General features: G+C 45.6%; 1 protein-coding gene across 10 annotated transcripts in view; it reads left to right on the top strand.

Annotated features, from left to right (window-relative positions):
• The window catches only part of LIMK1 (LIM domain kinase 1), a 133,584-nt gene that overhangs the window by 71,995 nt on the left and 37,207 nt on the right, over nucleotides 1-24,382 (top strand). For 9 of the 10 annotated variants that reach the window (XM_075684138.1, XM_075684137.1, XM_075684144.1 and 6 more), the window contains 2 exons: nucleotides 3,089-3,154; nucleotides 24,074-24,331. In XM_075684138.1, coding sequence (XP_075540253.1) covers nucleotides 3,089-3,154; nucleotides 24,074-24,331 — 324 coding nt within the window. The remainder of the gene's footprint in view (nucleotides 1-3,088; nucleotides 3,155-24,073; nucleotides 24,332-24,382) is intronic. The other variant, XM_075684139.1, reaches the window with a different exon arrangement.

The raw sequence follows: 24,382 nt of genomic DNA, 5'->3' as shown, positions 1-24,382 counted from the left end.
AAAAAGTAAATACGATAAGAATTAATGCTGCAGTACAGGTACCAATCATGCTTTATTCAAACGAACCTTTATGTCACTCCTTTGCTGCGATTCCCACCAGCCGGTGCGAGCATTAAAAAAAAGTCAGCAAGTTTCTTTTGGTTGTTGTTTGATCCGTGAATCAAGCACTTTCACTTCAGTTGGGTAACGTCCAAAAGGAAATCCTCTGTGGCGTCGCATGAACAGATGAAGTTCCAGATGTGTTCTATGTGCCGTAGCACCTCGACGAACGTGGTAGGCACAGGTACGGCATCTGTGGCATCGTCGTTGTCCTTGTCTAATGTCGCAGGGGTGTCAACACTAGGCAAAGCCTCCTCGATGGCATCATCCAGTGACACCTCACTGCAGATTGCAACTTTGTTGTCGGCCTCCACATACTCGGTGAAGGTCGCAGTGAGGTTTAAACCCTTAAAATCATCGTTGGCGAAGCATACATTGGCCTCGAGCGGCATCAAGGTTATTGCATCCGCAGCAGAGGAGGCAGTCTCTCGCTTAAAGCCACGGTGCTTGAACAAGTTAGCGATTGTGCTTTGCAACAGTGCGTTCCACGAACTGGCAATGAAATGCATGGCGTCGAGCACAGTGATATTTTTTTCCGACTCGCTGCGCTCCATAGCCGCCAGCCGACGCTGCACTAACCGCTTCTGGTACCCTTGCTTGACCCACTCAGTGACGCCGGCATCCAGCAGCTGCAGCCGGCTTGTGCAGTTGGGCGGAAAAAAACAACCTTTATGTTCCACAGGCTGGATGTATCAGGTGGGTGGCATGGTGCGTAGTCCACAAAAAGCAATATTTTCCTCTCCTTAGTACCCATTTTGTTATCCAGCAGCTGCAAAAAATTGCTGAAGAGCCAAGACGTTATCCGTGCCTTTTTGTTGAAGTTGTAGCTGCACGGCAGCGTCTTCAAGTTCTTAAAGCACCGTGGCTTTGCAAACTTTCCAACAACGAGCACGGGCAGCCTCTCGGAACCATCCTCGTTGGTACAGAATAGGGCCGTCACACGCTCTTTACTGTGCTTGCTACCATGACAGTTGTCACCCTTAAACACAAGGGTTTGCTCGAGCCACGTATGGTAAAAAATACCGCTTTCATCCGTGTTGAAAACGTCGCAGGGCTTGTATGCAGCAATCATCTCCGGCAGCGGCTCCATCCACTCGTTCACCGTCGAAACGTCCACGGAAGTGCTTTCTCTGCAGGAGCGGCTGTACACAATCCTGTTTCGTTTTTTAAAGAGATCCAGCTACCCGTTCGATGCCTGAAAGTCGTTGATGCCCAGATGCAATGCCACAAGGTCCGCCTTTTCCTTTAGAACGGCGCCGTCAACGTTGATCGCAGAGCTCCGTGCTTGATGCAGCCACTTGATGAGAACTTTTTCTAACTTCTCATGCTGTCCTTCTTTTGCCGCTTTCCGCTTGAGCCCGAACTTGTTGGCATTCTGCAATATCACCGCTTTGTTTGCCAGGATCGTCTTAAGCGAAGATCAATGCTGGCTTTCGTGGCTCCATGCCGCTTTTCCGCTTCCTCGATAATATTCAGCTTATCGCCAAGCGACAGAACTGTCCGCTTTCGGGACATTGTGCGTTGCGTGGCTCCACACAACTCAAAACCTCCGCTGAACGCTGGTCGCTAGGATTACGACGAAGAACACGTGCGATAAACCTAGTCCTCTACACGCTACCTTGTCGGCAATCTGCTGCTGGGAAACTGGAAGGAGAGAAACGCTTCCCCAACGCGACGAGAGGCGATGCCGCCGAGAAGAGAGGGAGAAAGTGATTGTGGAGAAAAAAAGGCGCTATTTCAGCACAGCGAGCATCGCGTGCGGCTGCTGGTGGGGGAGAGAGAAACAAACGATGAGACGAGGCAGGGAAGAAAGCTGTGCCCGAGTGACCCGGTCGAGCGGTGTCAAGTGCTCCGCATGTGGAGAGACATAGCGAGGGAAGAGACCCGCAGCACTTTTCTTTCATCTGCCGTTCCGTCCTGCGCTTTGCGAGGGTCGTCGTATAATGCCGGTCAGGCGTAAACCTGCGTCGGATAACCGGGGTTTTCAATGCATTGCTTCTATTGGGACTTTGCCGGGACTGCGCTAATCCGTCGTAAAACCCGGTTCATCGCAAAACCGGGGGACGTATAACCGGGTTTCCCCTGTAGTGTATAATAATTTCAAAGTGAATAGTTCCAATAGTTGTGGGATTTGTGTACTTCCTTTACACAAGTGCCAGATGGTGACAAATTAAAAAAAAAAATATTCGTTCTTGCCATAAAGGAAACAGGTTAATCTCTAAGGTCAGTTTACATTTAAACTGTCATTACTCAGATATTTTCATGCAAAAATGCATGTTCACATTTCTTACAACTCCAGCAGCACAAGTTTGTTTACTGGCTCTTGTCCACTGTTGTGCTTCAGTCTAACTAAAACTTTGTGGTGGACTGCGTGATGCTGGTTGTTTATGCTGTATTGTGCAAATTCAGCTTGAGCCTTTTCATTGACTTGCTATCTTAACCTGTACTGTTGAGTAAACACACATACACCCTTGGTAGGCACGCTCGCTGCTTTTGCAGTCCACAGTCTTGCCCGCACGCATGATTCCTGCAATGGGTGGCAAACTCCCTGCGAAGGTTTGCCATCCACTGCCGTGCCTGCCTTGGCTGTTGGGCCTAACCACTGTTTGTGCTGCATCGAAAATGAAAAAAAATTGAGACTGCTTTTTACAAACATTTGGACATTGCACTTATTTACATTGGATTAAGCATGGATTTCATTTTTTGTCTGGGGTGTTGTAATTGAGGGTGTGGCTTATATGCAAAAAAATATGTATATTTGTTCATTTCAAGTACTTCGAAAGCTTTAATAATGAAATTCAATCCGAACTGAATACTACATAGCATAATATTTTATTGAAGAATAAAAAAAATATTGAATACTTGCACAGGCTTATACCACCACCGCTACCATTTTAGGGGGGGCATTAAACTTCCCTTTACAATGTATAAGGACAGTACTGACATTGTCTAAGTTGCAAAGAGGCTCAATCTTCTATATTTGTTTCAGTGCTATCTTCACTCTATGAACATCATTCACAGAGACCTGAACTCTCACAACTGCCTTGTCAAGGAGGTGAGTCGAATACAGGGTCCTCTGATATTAATGGCTTAGTCTAAAATTTCAAAGTATGTTTTTTTTAGTTAGCAGTAGCCATAGATGTTAGTTGTATGTGAACACTCCTTTTTTGCTTTGTATTGTTTTCAGTGACATACATGCAGAAACTGCAATATCAAAATTATTCATATTGTTATTATAATATGAAAATGTGCATGAAATCGGAGCCTTCTCTTGCAAGAGTTGTTGTGCTGTATAATATTTCTTTGCACACTAAGACCCAAACCTTTCTTTTCATGTCAAATCACAATTGTTACGCATGCTTGTAAGTGCAGGGCACATATCATAGGGCGTTGCAGTGAAACCCAGTTATAATGGACTTTGCAACAGGGAAATGTGCCCTATAATGAACCAGTGAAACTGTACGGGCATTGTAAAAGTGATAGTACCACATTTGCACAAATATAAAATGTCATTTTCCAAAATTTCCAGCATCCGAACGCACCTCAAGCTATATTTTGTTTCGTGACACGAATGTGATGCCCTTTATCATTTTTTTTATTTGCTCTAGCGCTGCCGTTACACCTCGTGTGAGCTGGGGAATTTCTACTGGGCATTTCACGCCGTCTTCTCCTCATTTAGACTGCTGTTAGTGCTGCATCAGAGTGATTATGGCGTATTATTCACAACCTTGAGCAAGACAATCAGTGCCGTTGGGCGGGTGTGTCAAGCGAGTGGTTTTAGAAGTCTTGCAGTGGAACACCACAGTGCTTGTAAGGCTTTGCTGGGTCCTATTGTGTCATGGACATTTCTGAACTGCTGACTTTGGTGGTATAGAGGACGATGCCGTTCACGCCAACAGTGAGAAAAGTGTCGGCAGTGACAAGTAAAAACCCAACCACACGTGGCTAATCATACGCGCCTAGCTACGTGTCGCGCGTCTGCGAGGCTGTGCGCGCTCGTCCCACGAGTCTTGAGAGGGGAGACATGCAGCCCGTATGCGCGTCAGGCAGGGCTTGATTTTGATCGTCATTTTGAGCGTATACAACAGAAGTGGCAGCTTGTGCACCGACATCATGTGGCCAGCATGTAAACCTCCGGCAGTTTCGAGACAGGTTGTTGGGGTTTCGGAATCATACCGAGGCCTTGCTGGTCTCATGTCAAACAATGGTGATGGAGGCAATCAACAATGAAGCACTTATCGCCTGAGTTGAGGCTCGGCCTGTGCTTTCGTAGGCGAAACAGAAACACCATAAGAACAAGCACATGACCAGATGCTTGTAAACTGAGGTAGAGAGGATCATCATGCCTGATGCTGCCGTCACAGGTGAGTGCTCGGAATTTTATATGGGCGTCATACGGGAGCAGTTTCAATCGCACTCGATCCTGATTGGGATCGGATTTTGTGATCATGATTGCCTCTATTATACAATCTGCATAAGCTGATCACAATTCAGAAATTTGATCGTGCTCGATCGCAATGGAAAGCATGTGTCAAACCAGTATATGCTGCCTCACTTATCTACCAACTCTCCTATGTCTAAAACGTGTTTCATCTGTGCAGATGAAATTATAACAGCGCTGCAGAAGGGGTGGAAATCCATATGTGATAAATTTAGGTGCCTTATGAAGGTGCTTCAGGAGGAAAATAAAAGCGCCACCAGGTCAGACAACGTCATCTGGCCGTTTTTCGACCACATGATGTTCCTTCACGACAACATGGAGTATAGACTGTAAGTGATTTTGAAGTTTCCATCTTAGCCAGTGTGGTAATAGTGAAACACGGGATACTAGTGCTTTCCGTTTGCCACATCGACCAGCAATGCCATAGTATGTTTATATTGTAGCTAGTAGCGTGCCGCATTTGTAAAAACTCAGAATCATGCTTACATTATTAAATTGATGCATAGTATGCATTATACTCAGCTTTGTCTAATTGGCAATGGAAAAATTGTGTGACATCGCTACTCCAGTTATCGCATAATTCGTTAAATGGGAGCTGGTCAGGGGACGTATATGCACTACAAGGATAGCTTTGTAATTTATTTACTTAAGTACCCACAAAGCCAATTTGGCATTGCAGTGGGGAGCAGAGAAATCCAAAGTACAAGTACAAATTAACAACTACAGTAGCACGTAAAAACACAACATGATCAAGCACGAAATTGAAGTGCAGAGAATAGCACATACAAACTAGCAGGACTAATAAAAATAAAAGCACTTGACTGATGTACAGATAAAAAAAAAAACCTTGGAAATGGTCATCACATACATACCACAAGACCAACAATAAAATTCACATAGGAATCTTCAACTGGGTGCACAAGCTTTCTAAACACGACAATATATATAGAAAATGGGACACTAAAGACCACGCTCTATAGGCAACCTTTTGATAAACAACAGCACCTAGAATATACAAGCCACCATCCAAACATTGCAAACAAGGCATCTTTAAAGGTCAAGCCTCACGACTACGTCGCATTTGCATTGAAAACCATGACTACAAAGATAGACTTCTTCACCTTAAAGAAACCCTATCAAACAGGAACCACCCTAACACTGCCCTTCACAAAGCCTACACTGATGCAACCAAACTTGATTGAGCTGAGGTTCTCAAACCCCACCCTAAAATCACAAGAACAATAACGCCTCTTCTTACAACTAAATTCTCAAAGGCACTCCTAATCGTGAATCGGCATCCTCAGTAACTACTACCCAATTCTTACCAGCAACCAGAAACTTAATACAGTCGAACCCAACTATATCAAACCCGTTTACATCGAATTATTTTCTATATCGAACAATTTCTGAACACGGTAGGGTTACAATGAGTATATATATAAAGAAACTACATTTACATCGAACAAAAACAGCAGCGACTCCCGATATATCGAACGTGAAGTAGCGCAAAAGTGCCTCCAGAAGTTGGCTTTCCTTGGCAGTGGCAGAGAAACCTGCCAACACATCCCAAAAGGGGTCTAGCCCGGTGGCGCAGCTCCACCCACCCAATCTCCCTACCATGACTGCGCCGCGTCAGGCGAGCCGTCGACATGCCCCTGCAATAAATGATCTTGGCCAGCCCGTAGCAATTGCTCAGACAGCCAATCAGAGGCTGTTGTGCTCTTGTCATGCTAGTACGAGTCTCGCTGCTTTTTTCGTTCATTGTGTTTGCGCCTTGTGGGCCTTCTCCCGTAGTGTTGCCGTGATGGATAGTGCAAAGCGGCAGAGCTTGCCTTTTGCCGTGAAGTTCGAAATCATAAGTTGAGGCAAACGCGTTGTGAAGTCAGATGTTGCAATAGCGTACAGGATTCAGAGGAGCACTCTCAGCACCATCTTGAAGAATAAGGGGGAAATTAGGGCTAAAGCAGACAAATGACCTGGTTCCTGTGGCGCCCGACGCATAGGCACAGCTGTGTATAAGACGTCAAAACAGCTGTGTACAAGTGGTTCAGCTGAAGCTGCTTCAGATGTGCTGGCTTCCGCGTGCCCAGTGATGACCCTGAAAATTCTGATGAATGCGACAAGGCCATTGCCGGTGTTGCTGAAGTTTGTAGTGAGCTGTAAGAATTTCCGGAAGCTGTTGATGGATGAATAGTCAATGAGTTTGTGAGTGTGGATGATGGTGTCATGACCACAGGAGAGCCAGAAAACGAAGACTACATTGCCAGCGTAGTACTGAGCATTAGTGAAAGTGAGCACAAATGGGAAAGCAATGATGATCCCTTGCCTACATCCTCCAAGGTGATTGGTGCACTCGTACTAGTCCGGAACTTCTGCACAAATGTGGAAAGTTGCGGTATCAGTTGCTTCGACTCCAGACAATGTGGAGAAATGCGTGCTGTCACAGCAGCAAAGTTGCTCAACTGGAAAAATACAGGACTATTTTATGTGAAACTAAGCTAGTTTCATCAATAAAGTGCGTTTATAGATGCTATGTGCTTTTATGACGTCCAATTCTTTAGCAGGCTTATATTGAATTATGCCCTATATTGAACTGATAGGTGTTTTTTTGTGACTTCAATATAACCGGGTTCGACTGTAAGATCTTTCCCGACCTGCCCAGAGTAGTAGCTTACAAATGCAACACTAATTTCAATGACATTCTTGTACATGCCAAACTGAGGACAGAGATGGAAGCCAACATCCGCTCCCTGTGGCCGCCCCGGGTGCTCTACATGCAGACATATTCAGTCTACTACTACAGTAAAAGAAATACAGCACCGGATTACCTTCACAAGGTAACTGAGTTTCACCGGCACATCAAGCAACATAGTCTATTGTCTAGAATGGGCCACTTGTAACAAACAATACATAGGTGAAACTGGAGAACAAATTCATACAAGGCTCAACGGCCATTGAGCAGATACAAAACACAATTTACTTAAAGCAGTAGCCAGCCGCTTCAATGAACGTGACCATATATTCGGTGAAGCAAGACTCTATATACTAAAAACAAATTTCCGTTCACCTCGCAAGAGGAAATGTACAGAATCACACCTTATACACAAGTTTAAATGCCTACACCTGATGGGGATCAATTTGGCACGTGGAAACTTGAGAATCACTAAAAGCTGTAGCGTGAACATGGAACTCTCATATCATTAACTAAGGCACAAAACACATTAAGCCACCAGCTAACCTTAATTCTAAAACCCATCTATTTTTCCACTTCCAGTTCTTCCCTGCCTCTCCCCTAACAGTCAATTTATTATTCTCTTCCATGATTTTATGCATGTATCAACCATATGACCCCTTTTATTATGTACACCTCCCCTCTCCTGTTTTTTCTGCTGTCACACTCCTATTTGCTCTTCCATATTTTTTCTTTCCTCCTGGTATTTTTATTTAATCCCCCCCCCCCCTCTTTTTCCTTCTTTTTTTTCCTTTAAAGACCCTGGCACATTCCAAAGTTCCAGACACCAGGATACCTTTTACAGTGCCTCTACCACACAGGGTTGTGCCACTTGTATATACTGCTGTGACAATGCCTACGCCAAACTACTGAGGCTAATGTTCCTTGAAAGACCAAGCTGCTGCTTTACAACTACGCTATCCATTGCCCCCAGACTCCATGTCGCCATCTTAACACCTTAAAAATTACTTGACGAATTGCTGCTACGCTACTGAAACACAAGTCATTCTTTCATCTCATGTCTTTTTGTTACTTGCACACTTACCAGCTGACTGGCTCTTCTAAAACCACAAACGCACACTGCCTACGACACCTATGAAGGCTCCCTAACCTCTTGCTCCCCTAACATCCCTCCCTCCTATGTCTTTCTCTTTTTTTCTTTCCTTTCTGCCACCTTCCCTCTCTTCTGCTCTTGTCCCCTCATCTTAGAGACCATGCCTAGAGACATCAAACGACAACGCTCTTTTTCTTTTCAGTCTCGTGCTTTACAGCCAGCCTCCACTGACGATGACCGCACACGACGTCACTCTACTAACTTGTTAAAACCAACCTGCTGAGGATGACGAGGCCGTCTTTGACTTATTGAACACTGGCCAGCCATTCTGAGGCACTTTATCCCTGTTTATAACCTTTATAACACGTATGTGTAGTGTTAGACACAAGGGGTTTTCTTTGATTCTCTGCACTGATCATAGAAGGCAGCATGCAAGTCAATAGGCAGCATGTAGCCTAGTGTTGAATATTGCCATATTCATGTCTCTCTCGGGCACTGCAGTGAACAGCTTTAATTTTGTGTTTTGTTGTTTGCCACCACTGTGCAAAAAACTCTAGCGTTCATTCAGCGCCCTCATGCTGTAAGAAAAAATGTGCCACGGTATTGATGGCACTGTCAGCTGTGTAATTGATAATGCTGGTTTTTGTGTCTGCTCAGCGGTGTCTTTACCTAATTAATAGCTTGCGGTTATTCTGCTATTCTTAATGCAAAGAAGGGATAAGGCATGCAGACACGGACACAAGAGAAGAGAGGTGGACAATACGAACGCCAACTATCAACTGAAGGAAGCACTGAGGCGAAAAAAGAAAGAAGACACAAAACTCATCTGCACATGCTCTGAAATGGTAGCACCGCGTGTCAATTGGGTACGCGTGCTGGTCTATGTGAGAGGTAACTGTTAAGGCATTTGATCACTTCCTTATGTAAGGTGATCGAAGGCTGACTCGCGCATGCACTTCCACCATTATTGATATGCCATGCCTCAACCATAAGACGCGTACCTTCATTCCTGTGCCTGTACTATATTGTACATTTATCTAACTCAGGCGTGCAGTTACAATCTTGGCAGTCTTGGCAGTGTAAGGAAAGATTAGAAGGCGATCTCCCGGTTAACGACCTTTTATGTTCCATTAGCCTCTGATTGATACACCGCTCCCGTTTGCCCTACGTAGAAATGGCCACAGCTAAATGGAACTTTATATACTACACCCAGACGACAGTCAGTAAAATTGTTGTTCATGATATGCTTCACTGGATAAAGATCTGTTCTTTTTTGCCTTTCCCCTGCTCCTTTTTTCTCTGCACGGCAGTGCATATCTTACATAGCTTATCGGGAGCAGTAAAAACAACATTAACACTATTTAGAATGACTGAAAGCTGAGCTAGTTTGTAAGGATTCGTTATGCAAAAAAGGTGAGGCGTGCAGACAGGACACAAGAGTAGAGAAGGCGTTCGTGTTGTCCACTTCTCTACTCTTGTGTCCTGTCTGCATGCTTCACCTTTTTTGCACATTAACACCATATCTACTTGCAACTCTTTTAAGCCTGTGCGATACTGAATGAATGTAAGGAATAGCCACTACTCTTTTCTTGCTATTACTGCTTTCTGTAATCACTTCCGTCCCCCTCGAAATCCACTTTTGTAACTAATCAGTAAGTATCAGCAAAGCTTCAACGAAGTAAGAAGAAATCCTTCTCTAATAATTCACTGTCAAATAACGTACTGGCTCTTGGAGACGCTTTTATAAGTGATACCCATTCCAAAACCCTCGCTTTAAGTCCTAAACACTGTTTTAAGCCTAACATAAAACCCGTTGACGTTTTAAGCCTACCGTGCTGCATAATCAGGTCTGTCGCGGATTAGGAACACTCTCGCTGTATTTCAGAGGGCATTGCAAGCATTCAATAATAGAATATTCGTATTAAGACGTCTGACTCTGTCCGATCGTTGGTTAATTACCTTGTGGAGCATAAACTTAGACCAGTAATATCAGACAAAAAAGGCTTTTTCGTAATTATGCCAGATGACATGTTTTCAGTAAAAGCAATATCAGCCATAGAAATGAATTTTCAGCCAGTAAAACTCAAGCCTTTGGCCATTAAGCAACGTGCGGTTGACCTCTTGTCAAGACATAATCTAGATAGGATTGTCTCTAATGTCAAGAAAGCAAAATCACTCACCTTAGAAATGTTTTTTTCGGTGAAGACCCATAAGCAAGAGATTCCTTTTCGTGCTATAGTGTCAGAGAAAGAGACATGGCAGGTCTGTGTGGCTAGTTACATACAGAGCTGCTTAGCTTCACTAGTTTTTTCAGACCCCTTTTGCTTACGTAATTCTCAGGCATTAGTTCAGTTTTTCACAGAGGAAAATCCTGGTGATTTTACAGCTTTTAGTATGGATATCAAAGACTTGTATTACTCCTTGCCACCATGACAGGTTGTTAAACTCCGTAAATGAATGCATTAAAAAACAAACGCAAGAATCGGCTTTTATAGACAGATGCGGTGTTTCCACGGGTGCTTTTCTAGAAATTCTTTCAGTGCAATTAAAGTCGACGCTGGTTGGTTGGAGAGATGGCAAGTTTCTGCAGAAACGAGGAATTTGTATTGGTTCAAAGGTTGCCCCTATTCTTAGTGATACTTACCTAAGCAAGATTGACAGCTGCTTAGACAAGGCCTTGGGCAATTGAGTTATTAAGGTATTTGGTTACGTTGATGATTACCTGATTTTCTGCAATAGGGACGAATTTGATTCTGCTGCTACCTCAGTAAGTGAGCAATTTAAACTTAATTGAGGAGGATTAAAGTTTGCCAAGGAATTTCCTCAGAGATGCGTAATACAGTTTCTAGACATTTCCTTGGTCTTTGAACAAAATGATGTGAGTTGTTCAGTACTCCCCAATATCTTCGAAGCCATTGTTAACTTTCAATCCAAGCATTCCAAAGTAGTAAAAAGCGGAATTGCCATGTCGTGCCCTAAGTCTTCTCTCACCAGATCCTGCATGCACAAAATGAGCGCCAGTTTTAATGCGCTGGTCTGGTGCCTATTATAAGCAGGTTATCCTAGCGTAGCAGTGGCCACTGTGGCCAAAGACCTAAAAAGTGGATTTCGAGGGGGACGGACCTGATTACAGAAAGCAGTAATAGCAAGAAAAGAGTAGTGGCTACTCCTTACATTCATTCAGTATCGCGCAGGCTTAAAAAAGTTGCAAGTAGATATGGTGTTAATGTTGTTTTTACTGCTTCCAATAAGCTATGTAAGATATGCACTGCAGTGCAGAGAAAGAAGGAGCAAGGGGCAAAATATGAAGATGCCCATATACTTAGATTTAGTTACATGTTAAAGAAGCCCAGGTAGTCCGAATTTCCGGAGTCCCTCACTACAGTGTGCCTCATAATCAGATTGTGGTTTTGGCGTGTAATACCCCATAATTTTTTTTTAGAACACTGAAGCTGGTGAAGCAAACGGATGAGCAAAAGTTAGATAGCAACATTGTGTGTAGTCATGTGCAGATGTCTACTCCAGCTGTGCGTAAGCAGACGCTATTGCACACGAGGATAGATCAGTGGTGATGTTGATCATTGATGTAGCTTTGCTTACAGTAACAGTGTAAGTGCAAATGGCATGCATTTCTGGATTTAAAAACAATGTAGTAGCTCTAATATTGATAAATTAAGTAGGGAAGGCTAGCCATAATGAAATTAATAATAAACTTTTCTGTAGCTCTAATATTGATAAATTAAGTAGAGAAGGCTAGCCATAATGAAATTAAGAATAAACATTTCTGAAACCCAAACACAAACGTTTCCGCCGTCACTGGTAGGTCAGCCCTGTGCTACGTACATTGAAGCGCGCACTTATGTGCGCATCTGTGACTGGCCACCCTTTCCTTCATCACCCGCGTACCCACTCAGAGACGGATACACATAAGCATACACATCTCCAAGTGCGCTAGGCCTCTAACGCTAGGCCACTGCAGCAGTGGCCTACTGATAGAGCATCCACCTCGTATATGGGGTGTACCAAGTTCAAATTCCAGTGTTGCCAGAAACCCACCGTTTTTTTCTAATGGGTACAATTGTCCCTTAGCCTGGCGCTCAGGTCTCGTGGAGGTTCACATCTTGAAAGGGGGCACAATAGGGATTTCACGAGTTGTCTCTTGACACCTCTTGTCCAACCACAGACGGCCTTGTTGTAGATATGCCATGCCTCTACCATAAGATGCGTATCTTCATTCTTATGCCTGTACAATATCGCGCATTCATCTAACTCAGGCATGCAGTTACAATCTCGGCAACGTAGCGAAAGATTAGAAGGTGATCCACCGGTTAACGACCTTTTATGTTCCATTAGCCTCTGATTGATACACCGTCCCGTTTGCCCTACGTAGAACTGGCCACAGCTAAGGGGAATTTTATCAACCACTCCCATACGACAGTTTATAAAATTCCCCTTAGCTGTGGCCAGTTTTACGTAGGGCAAACGGGACGGTGTATCAATCAGAGGCTAATGGAACATAAAAGGTCATTAACCGGTGGATCGCCTTCTAATCTTTCGCTACATTGCCAAGATTGTAACTGCACGCCAGAGTTAGATTAATGCGCGATATTGTACAGGCATAAGAGTGAAGATACACGTCTTATGGTAGAGGCATGGCATATCTATAATGGTGGAAGTGCGTGCGTGAGTCAGCCTTCGATTACTTTACATAAGGAAGAGATTAAGTGCCTTAACAGTTATCTCTCACATAGACCGGCACCTGTACCCGATTGACACGTGGTGTTACCATTCCTGAGCATGCGCAGGTGAGTTTTGTGTCTTCTTTCTTTTTTCGCCTCAGTGCTCCCTTCAGTTGATAGTCGGCGTTTGTGTTGTCCACTTCTCTACTCTTGTGTCCTGTCTGCACACCTCACTTCTATTCTGCATAATGAATCCTTACCAACTAGCTCAGCTTTCTAAAGTTCGAAGTAGGTCTGTGCCCTTGGTGCGAGAGGTCGGCCTGGCGCTCTGGCTCCAGTCCAGTGAAAATAGCTTGTAAATAGCCTCTTCCGTCTGTATCTTTCTACACGTAACATTCTGGTGGAGGTGAGCGATCCCCGTCCTCGCCACGGAACTCCGGAGGGGTCGGTACATCAAGCTTGTCACCATGCCTCCCGGTGACGAGACCACCTCTGCAACGGCTTCGGCTTGACTGACTGCTCCCGTTGTCACGGTTGCCCAACATCGCGACCCTGGTGTGTTTTCTGGCCTGGAGGGACAGGACGTTGACGAATGGATCAAGCTATATGAACATGCCAGCGCTAATAACAGGTGGGACCCAACGATCATGCTCGCCAATGTCATCTTTTATCGCGGCGGCACCCCACGCGTGTGGCACCAGACGCATGACGATGAGATAACCAGTTGGGACAATTTCAAAGAAAAGCTCAGGGAGCTGTTCGGCGACCCCATTGGCCGCAAGGTTGCCGCGAGAAAGGCTCGTGCGTCTCGTGTTCAGACATCTACAGAGCCGTACGTTTCATACATCCTCGACGTTTTGGCTCTATGCCGAAAATCTGACGACGCTATGTCTGAAGCTGATAAAGTGTCACATGTCCTAAAAGGCATCGCTGATGACGCTTTGAGTTTACTTGTTTTCGGCAACGTCTCGACAATCGACGCCATCATTAAAGAATGCCGTCGCCTTGAACAGGCTAAGAACCGCCGTATCACACACCACATCACGCGGCTACCCAATACTGCTGCTACGTCGACATGTGAGGGTCGACCACGTCAGGCTACCACCTGTGACGACGTCACCTGTATTGTTCGCCGCGAGCTCGAGGCCGCCTGTCCGCCAGTTTTCGTCGCGACGCCTCCCGATCTGCCAGCAACCACGATTGCGATGATTCAGGCTGTAGTCAGACAGGAATTTCAGAACATGGGTCTGAACTCCGTGTGTACAACGTCTCAACCCAACGTTCCCCAGTTCTCTACCGGCCCTCCTCGTCCCCGACAGTCCTTTTCTGCCATATCTCGCCGCAACCCGTCCGAATGGCGTACTCCTGATGACAGGCCGATCTGCTTCCACTGCTGTCGCATCGGCCACGTCGCTCGTCACTGCCACAACCGATGGCCACCACCTCCTCGGACATACGCCGCCACTTATTCCCGCACTTTTGGACCTTCTGTTTCCTATGCCACCCGCCATGAACCCACTGTTGCTGATGCCCCTGCTCCGAACCTTCGCTACAGCCACTCGCCCTCACCTCGACGCCGTCAGTCTTGTTCGCCCCAACCCCGCCGCTTCTCTTCGCCGCTTATCGCCTCCCGGACCCAGCCGGAAAACTAGGCACTGCAGCTTCTGGAGGTGAAGCTGCGTTGTCAACCCTTCCCTCAAATCCTCTGCTCACGTTACCAACGAACCAAAACCTTCTTGACGTTGACGGCTATCCTGTCACTGCACTCATTGATACAGGCACATATCTTTCTATTATGAGTGCTGCCTTCCGACGACGACTCAAAAAGCTCCTCACCCCAGCGTCGGCACGCGTCGTCCGCCTTGTGGATGGCGGTACTGTGCCTATTATCGGCATGTGTACGGCACGAGTCAGCATTGCCGGCCGCCACATCCCTTTCCTCTTCACTGTGATTGCTCATTGCCCCCACGACCTAATGCTCGGCCTCGACTTTCTCTCCGCGCATTCTGCCCTTATTGACTGCTCTGCCAGTACCCTTCGCCTTGAGTTGCCGATTCTCGCAGAACCTTCTGACGCACCCCAGTGCCGCCTACGCCCCACCGGCTTTATTCGCCTGCTGCCAAAATCAATAGCCTATATTGAACTCTTGTCTTCCCGACCAGTCCCTGATGGCGAGTACCTCGTCACTCCTCTGCCCGACATTCCACTACAGTATGACGTTACCGTGCCTCACAGTATACTTACTATTACTGCGAACCACACTCGCATACCTATCTTTAACTTTGGATTGGCAAAGCAAATTCTACCGCAAGGTATTTGCCTTGCCAATGTTGATTGTCTCGGCGACCATCACGTGGCAGCGTTATCAACCGATGCTTCTTGCGAGCTTAGCAGGCCCATCGTGCCAGCCTCGGCAGCCGATCCCAAGATACAGAAAATGGTTGCGACGGACCTGTCTTCTGTGCAGGCTGAAGACCTTTACCAAGTATTATCATCCTACAGAGATATTTTCGACTTCGACAATCGCCCTTTAGGCCAGACGCTCGCGGTCAAGCATTGGATTCTTACTGGCGATGCTACTCCTCTTCACCGACGACCGTATCGAGTTTCTGCGTCGGAATGCCGAGTAATTCAAAGCGAAGTCAACAAAATGCTAGACAAAAACATCATTGAGCCTTCTTCGAGTCCCTGGGCGTCACATGTAGTGTTGGTTAAGAAGAAGGATGGCACGTGGCGGTTCTGTGTAGACTACCGCCATCTGAACAACATTACTAAGAAGGACGTCTACCCACTCCCACGTATAGACGACGCCCTTGACTGCCTCCACGGTTCCAGCTATTTCTCTTCTATCGATTTCGTTCTGGATACTGGCAGATTGCTGTTGACGATATGGACAGAGAAAAAACCGCGTTCATCACACCTGATGGCCTATACCAATTTAAGGTAATGCCGTTTGGATTATGCAACGCCCCTGCCACCTTTGAGCATATGATGGGACTCCTTGCTCCGTGGTTTCAAATGGTCCACATGTCTCTGCTACCTCGACAACGTCATCGTCTTCTCACCCACGTTCTACACTCACCTTGAGCTTCTAACAGCTATACTTGATGTATTTCGAAAGGCGAAGCTGCAACTTAACTCGTCGAAATGTCATTTCGGCCACCGCCAAATTACTGTTCTGGGCCACCTCGTTGATGCTTCCGGAGTACAGCCTGATCCCGACAAAACTCGCGCTGTCCGAGACTTTCCGGTTCCGAAGATAGCCGCAGACGTTCGAAGTTTTGTCGGGCTATGCCCGTACTTTCGTCGTTTTGTTCAAGATTTTGCAACAATTGCTAGACCCCTCACTAATCTTTTGAAGAAAGGCATACAATTCTCGTGGGGTACTGTAGAAGCTGCCGCCTTCTCTCGTCTCGTCACTCTTCTCTCCTCACCACCCATTCTCGCCCTCTTCGACCCTGATGCCCCTACAGAATTGCGTACAGATGCCAGCGGTCATGGCGTAGGTGCCATCTTAGCCCAGCGTCAGCGTGGCCAGGATCGCGTTATTGCTTATGCAAGCCTCCTCCTCACACCATCGGAGCGCAACTATTTCATTACGGAACGAGAATGCCTTGCTGTAGTCTGGGCGGTTGCGAATTTCCGTCCTTACCTCTACGGTCGCCCTTTTTTTGTAGTCACTGACCATCATGCTCTCTGCTGGCTCTCATCCCTAAAAGATCCTACTGGCCGGCTTGGTCGATGGGCTTTGAGACTACAAGAATTTTCGTATTCTGTGGTCTACAAGTCTGGCCGCCTGCACCAAGACGCTGACAGCCTGTCGCGTTACCCTGTTGACGACCCTGACTCCTCCAATATTACCAGTGCTGCTTGTGTATTCTCTGTGTCGCAGCTGCTTCATTTCACCGACGAGCAACGTCGTGACGCCAACATCAGAGGACTCATCGACCATTTTGAACACTCTCCGGCCGACGCCACTCTACACCTCTTCGTCCTCTGCGACGGTACTCTGTACCGTCGTAACCTTCATCCGGACGGCTCCGAGTTCCTACTTGTTGTACCTAAACACCTCCGCTCAACCGTTCTAGAAGAGCTCTACGACGCACCAACAGCAGGACACCTCGGCGTATCTCGAACCTATGACCGTGTACGTCGCATTTTTTTCTGGCCGGGCCTTGCCCGTTCCGTACGACGTTACGTAGCCGCTTGTGAACTTTGCCAACGACGTAAGAAGCCTTCCCAGCCCCCCGCTGTTTACCTGCAGCCACTCGACATCCCTGCCGAGCCCTTCCATCGTGTTGGCTTAGACCTTCTCGGTCCATTTCAGGAATCTACATCAGGAAACAAGTGGGTTGCAGTCGCGGCTGACTACGCGACCCGCTACGCCAAAACCCGCGCTCTTCCGACCAGTTGCGCAACTGACGTTGCGGACTTCCTTCTACATGACATCATTTTGATGCATGGTGCCCTGCGTCAATTGCTAACAGACCGTGGCCGTACGTTTTTGGCGAAAGTCATTGACGACATCATGCGGGCCTGCTCCATTCAGCATAAATTTACTACCTCCTACCACCCTCAAACGAACGGCTTCACTGAGAATTTGAACCGTACTCTTACAGACATGCTATACAAATACGTTTCAGACGACCACCGTGACTGGGACCTGGCTCTACCCTACATTACCTTTGCATGCAACTCTTCCCGTCTCGAAACTGGCGGCTTTTCCCCGTTTTACCTCTTGTATGGCCGCGAACCGACGCTACTACTAGACACCGTGCTTCCGTCCACCACAGCTTCAACTAGCGCTTATGCCCGTGATGCAATCGCTCGTGCTGACCATGCTCGTCAACTTGCGTGCGTTCGTCTACAAGTCTCTCAAGACAAACAGAAGCGATGCTACGACCTCCGTCACCGTGATGTCCATTTTGCGCCCGGCACCCTCGTGTTGCTTTGGTCACCGTCGCGTAAAATTGGCCTTTGTGAGAAACTGCTTTCCTGTTATACCAGCCCATATCGCGTGGTCCGCCAAGTGACCGATGTCACCTATGAAATTGTTCTAGCCACGCCCACTACGTCCTCCAATGTGACAACCAGTGACATTGTCCACGTCACCTGACTCAAGCCCCACAACTCTTCACGTGCCTTGGATATTTAAAAGCACCGTGACGGCGGGGGGTAGTATTACGATATTATCGGTAGATACCCGAGAGACGAGCCGCCACAAGAACGACGACAAAGTGGGTCTGTGCCCTTGGCGCGAGAAAAGGTCGGCCTGGCGCTCTGGCTCCAGTCCAGTGAAAATAGCTTGTAAATAGCCTCTTCCGTCTGTATCTTTCTACACGTAACAATATTATAACTTCCCTCAACTACATGGAAAGCTTCTAATCTTACAAACCAGTACATCTTATCACCTTTTTAACTCTTGCAGCATCCAGCGCTTGCTTGGTTCAATATTTTCCTTTAATAAGCCATTTTTGCCTAGCACCATCGTAGAGTGGAACAATTTACCAGATAGAGTTGTCAACGAACGTAACCCTATTATCTTCAAACAGCTGCTTACTGATCACCCTAAACCCTAACCTTATATTGACTTTCCTGTGTTTTCGTTCTTTTGTGATTGCTGTTTTACATTGTGACTGTTCTGCTGATTTGCTTTTGCATTGTATTCAGTGTGCCTCTTGGTCTTTTTCTTTTCTTTTCTGTTCTCACACGAATCCACAGGCTGGGTTTTGTAGGAAATTGTAACCATATCTTTGTTTCTATTCTTATCTTCTGTAACCCCCCTCCCTTATGTAGTAATGAGAGGGCTCCTTAAGAGAAAATAAATTACGATGATGATGATGATGAACAGATTGCTGTATTCAATTAAAGGAGTGGGAGCACCTCTAAAAGCACCACCTTTTATTTATGTAAGAAATTCGTGATCATTTTCGGTTTTCTTTCTCTGAAAGCGATTGCTATAAGCTTATCTTCAAGAGCTTGAATGTGTCGGAAAGCACCTTCCTCATCTTCTTCAAAATTGAAGAACATCCGTGTGCAATTCAGTCCTGTCACCTGCGATAACAAAGGTCACCCCGGTGCTTGCTCTTCTGCATTATCTTCCACTACATGGTAATCACTGACTACTTGGGCGATAATGTCATTGTCTTTGATGGTACCGCAGACCACAGTGTAGCTGTCGACACTTACATAGTCTACAAAGTCCGTCTTGCCCAACACCTCATGTGCAGTCCTCAGATATGCTAACAATGTGTTAGTGTGTGGATAAAGATACCATCCGTGCCTCCCACTGGCTTACTGGCATTATCAGCAAGACTTTGTTCAGGATGTGTTCAAATAAACACACAGCGCGTATTCTTGCTCATACTGCAAGCGTGCCAGTAGAAGGCACAAATGGTACCTCTTGTCACGCACTCTCACATTGTTGTTATCAGATCTGAGCTCTGAACAGGAACATGATCGTTGTCGACAGGTCTACTAGCTCCAGTGCTTTCCACGCGATGAAGACATGGTGGCACGTGCAACCGCAACACACATAATGGGGCACTGACACTACAAAGATGATGAAAAACAGTGCAGCTTATTGCAGCTGCTCAACCTTTGCAACCCGCGAGTTTCTCGACGCATCGCCTCGTTGGCCACATGGCCCAGTGTTGATGTCAGTGCAACTAAACTGAAAAAATAAATGTGAGAGCATGGCTGCCATGACATGTTTCTGGCTCCTTTAGTCTTTTCTGGAGCGTGCGGTCCATAAAAACATAGCCCCTAAGATCCAAGAGGGCTGTTGCTGAGGCATGGATTGATGATTACAATGGTGATAAGCACATCATACCACTTGTCGTTTAGCTGGGAAAGTGACTGCCAGTGCGAGCCAGGAGCCTACCTCGGTGGCGCACAGTTAGAATTATCCACGACAGATCCAATTTGCATGTGAAATTACAAGCTTTTTAATACGTGGAGTTGTGTGGAGCTTGGCTGGACTGTGCCAGTTAGTTTGAATTCTCCAGAATTTCAAATTAATGATGGGTGAATTAACAGGCTTTTACTGTATTAGTTTCTTGTGTATGTTGCTGTTCATAGTTAGCAGGCTTAGCTCTCCTGTAACAAGCAGTGCTTTGCAAGATGAAGCTGACAAGCTGTGGCACCCTTATTTCTGTAGGCCAGTTCTCCACGGTGAATATGTCTCAAAACGTTTGTGTCTTCATAAAAGGAAATGGGATCCATTGGCAACAAAGCAAAGGAGGGTGCTGGTAGTTCTATGACATCAACAATGGAGGTGTTCCAGTGATTTTACTGTTCACTTTGCTCACAATGTTGAAGTAAGAATTCTTTGCCTTCCTGTCACAGTTTTCTGTACTGAAATAATTATGTGTGTGTCTCTCCTGCTATGTTCTCTCATGAAGTTGGCAGTATGTTTTGAAATAATTTGTTCTTGCATGAAATTTGAAAATGTTGCAGATAACTGTTATTTTCTGTTTTTGCTACCACCAATCCTTTTCCTTTATAGCTGTAAGTCCATCGTTCCTTGTAGTTGCTGCTCCTATATATGGTACAATAAGATAATGTGTGCATCAAAGCATTTATGCCGTTTGCACAGTCAGTCTGAGTGTCACTCTTCAATACTTTATCAAATTCCATCTTCTTAATCCCTGTTTGTGTAATTCTGCCTCTTGCTGTACAGTTGTTTTTAGCAATGTTATTTTCTGTGGCGTGCAAAAAAAAGAAAGAAAAGATATGGGAGTAGTCAGTGAGACTTGCACCTTTACACCAGAAAATACATTGTCATTGTTGCACAAGATATGGTCTAGGGTCATACCAGAAAGCAGACATTTCACTGGCACTTGGAAAGGGGAACTTCGTAGTGCACATAGAAAGCTAGCTTTTAACTTTCTTTCCGCTGTACCAAAAAGTGCGAAGGCTGTGTGCTTGGCCCAGTGTGATAATGTCGAGGCCATGTGACACGGCCCAGGCAGTGCATTAGCACTGACAGCCTGCACTGTGCCAGCAATGTCACTGTACACCCACACTTGGAGCTGGAGAATTAGATTAAGTGTTGCATTATGACCTCATGCCAACAAAGTCACAATGCCCATTAGAACTGAAAACTGGGCAAGGTTCCGCTGTACATATGTCTTCTCTTTTTTTTGCATCCTGCCTTCATTTGTGTAGTGCTTTCTTACAACCATGATTGACTTCCACCCTACCAATTTGCTTTACTGTAGAAAGGTTACCATATTTACTTGCATAATGATCCAGGGTGTCTAGCGACCTGGAAAACCTGGAATAGGTAGCCGGGGAATTTTTCACTTTAGTGAGTAAGGTCATACAAAATGACAGGTTAAAGTACCAAGTTGCAAATTTGTGTAAATTGGTTCCCCACAAAGTTATTAGGCTCTTTGCAGCACTGTATGTCAGCTTATGTGCACAGGAATATTGTTTTCAGTCTCCATAATAAAGGAATTCATTCATAAATTATGTGCAGCACTGGCTTGTGGTTCAACGCAGACATGCTTAGCCTCTGCATGCTTTTGAAAGACAGTGCAAGCTTCTACTGCAGTATGGCTGTTTATATGTAGGGCTTGCCGTACATAAAGCATCTTGTCGCAGAGCAGTATTTTTTTTTTCTTTTCACATGAGTTGATGCTGCATAGTGGCTGCATTGTAGCCAATAGAAATGCATGTTTATTACAGAATATATTAATCAGTGTAACAAATCTACTGGCTTGTGCTGTCACACTCACGGGGCAACTATACCTACAGACACCGTGAATGAAGGATGGGGCTGAACATATCGCAGATCTAAAGCACAGAGCTGCCATGACTGCTGCACTAATGCATTCTTCATCATCATCATCATCACCAGCCTGGTTAAGCCCACTGCAGGGCAAAGGCCTCTCCCATACTTCTCCAACTACCCCGGTCATGTACTAGTTGTGGCCATGTTGTCCCTGCAAACTTCTTAATCTCATCCACCCATCTAACTTTCTGCCGCCCCCTGCTATGCTTCCCTTCCTTTGGAATCCAGTCCGTAACCCTTAATCACCATCGGTTCTCTTCCCTCCTCATTACATGTCCTGCCCATGCCCATTTATTTTTCTTGATTTCAACTAAGATGTCATTAACTCGTGTTTGTTCCCTCACCCAATCTGCTCTTTTCTTATCCGTTAACGTTACACTCATCATTCTTCTTTCCATAGCTCATTGCATCGTCCTCAATTTCAGTAGAACCCCTTTCGTAAGCCTCCAGGTTAAAACCATTAAACACCATTAAAACTCCATGTTATTAACATGTCTTCGTTGGTCACTATTGGGCAGTATTGGATCTGGAGGACAATCCCACCGCTGTCCACCAGTTATTGGATCTTGCTGTTGAGTGCGGGAGTTGGCCGACATTGAGGAGGATTTTGAGATGAAAACTGGATGTTTATTTACAGTAAGAATACAAAGAAATTAACAGTAATAAAGTCATTGATGGCCGGCAGCAAGTTGGACGCTGCGGCCCGTGTCAAGAAGCTTGAAAGAGATGAATGAATGAATGAACTTGAAGGATGCCAGGAAAAGGGTCCGTATCTAACAGCAGCTATGAGGCATAAACCAAATCTGCCACGATGAAGTAGGTTTCTTGCATCGCTGAAAAAGGCCCATTCCCTTGAAGAAATGCCCATATACAACATAAATTTCTACTCCAAGTGGGCAAAGCTAGTTGGAAAACGCAACAGAAAGAACTACATTGCAGTGCAGTGAAAGCTGCATGCCCAGCACTCCTAAGCGATCTTGTCTAGAAAGAAATGCTGCCACTTCCTGACACCAGACTAAAGCATTGCAATGAAGATGTACTGCAGTGGAATGACTAGTGGGCTGAGCAGTGACCCAACTTTGAAAATCTTTTGATTGCTTAAAAGAATACTGTAACTCAACTCCTTTGTACAAGTTATCACGAGCCCTGTTGTGTAATGATTTATCACTGATATTTTTAAATGGCCCAAAACATTGTGCCATATAGAGCCGAAAACACAGCAAAAGTGCCATTTTCTCAAATTCAGGGCGGTTTTTTTCTGCTACAATGTTGCATGACAAAGCACCCTTATCTAGGTATATATGTTTAATACTGCCAATATCAGATAATAAAATGACATTGAACAAAGCAAAAGTTCTATAAATATCAGACTTGCCCAATGTTCTGCTTCATGATTCAATATATATACACAAAAACAAAATGGTAGCCTACAATGGGGGGTGAGCATCAAAGTGCAATTTCCCTGAATTACCTCCAAAATGTTTATTTACTCATGAAATTAGGCGTGATTAGAAAAAAATGTTATTGTACACCATGTCTTGCCTTGTAGTGTGAAATTTTAGTAGTGCTGAGGTAGACAAACGTTTTTTTTCCTGCCAGATATATTTTGCGAATGCATTTCATTAAGTGTAATCCTTAACCAATACTTTTCAATATATAAACTGGAGGTGGTTGACTTCATGGCTGATCCATTTGGCTTGAAATAATCCTTTTGCACAACCCGCCGCGGTGGCTTAGCAGCTATGGTACTGCGCTGCTAAGCACGAGGTCGCGGGATCAAATCTCAGCCGCCGCGGCTGCATTACTGCATTATGATGGGGGCGAAATGCAAAAACGCCCATTTCCCAAGCATTGGGGTCACGGTGGTCCTCTGGTGGACAAGATCCCCTGGTGGTCAAAATTAATTCGTAGTCCCCCACTAGGCATGCCTCATAATTAAACCAAAGAGAAAGGACGTGGCAGCACTGCATCTATGTCTGCTTCCTTGTCCTGTTTCTCACATTGTTTGTACATGATGTCGTCTACATGTTGGGGAACACTAAGTTTGTTTTGTGAATAGGTTTAAGCATGAGATGCAGTGACTCTGGTAACGAGTAATGTGCATAGTCTTCCTCTTCACTGAAGGTTACTTGTCCAGCTCATTTATTGGATTAAGCTAGCAACCTTGAGCTTACAGAATTGCACCTTTTATTCTCCACTAGTGCAACATGCAGGAGCACTGCTGCCACCACAACATCGGGATAAGTACATCAAGGTTGCATGTTTGCTGCAGGATCGGACAGTTGTAGTGGCGGACTTTGGGCTGGCCCGTGTCATGAGCGACCCCAGTGTGGCGGGGATTGGCCACAGGAGCAGCAGTGGTGCCAAGCGTACCTCAGGCGGTGGTGCTGGGGCAGCCAGCAAGCGGCCCGAGCGCAAGAAACGTTACACAGTAGTGGGTAACCCATATTGGATGGCACCCGAGATGATGACCGGGAAACTGTATGACGAGAAGGTGGACCTTTTCTCCTTTGGAATCGTCCTCTGCGAGGTGAGCTGCATCTTGTGCCATTCTTGTGAAATAGTGGCTTGCAGAATGATG

Source organism: Dermacentor variabilis, chromosome 3 (genome assembly GCF_050947875.1).
Source record: "Dermacentor variabilis isolate Ectoservices chromosome 3, ASM5094787v1, whole genome shotgun sequence".
Taxonomy (NCBI): domain Eukaryota; kingdom Metazoa; phylum Arthropoda; class Arachnida; order Ixodida; family Ixodidae; genus Dermacentor; species Dermacentor variabilis.
This window is presented reverse-complemented; position numbering and strand designations above follow the sequence as displayed.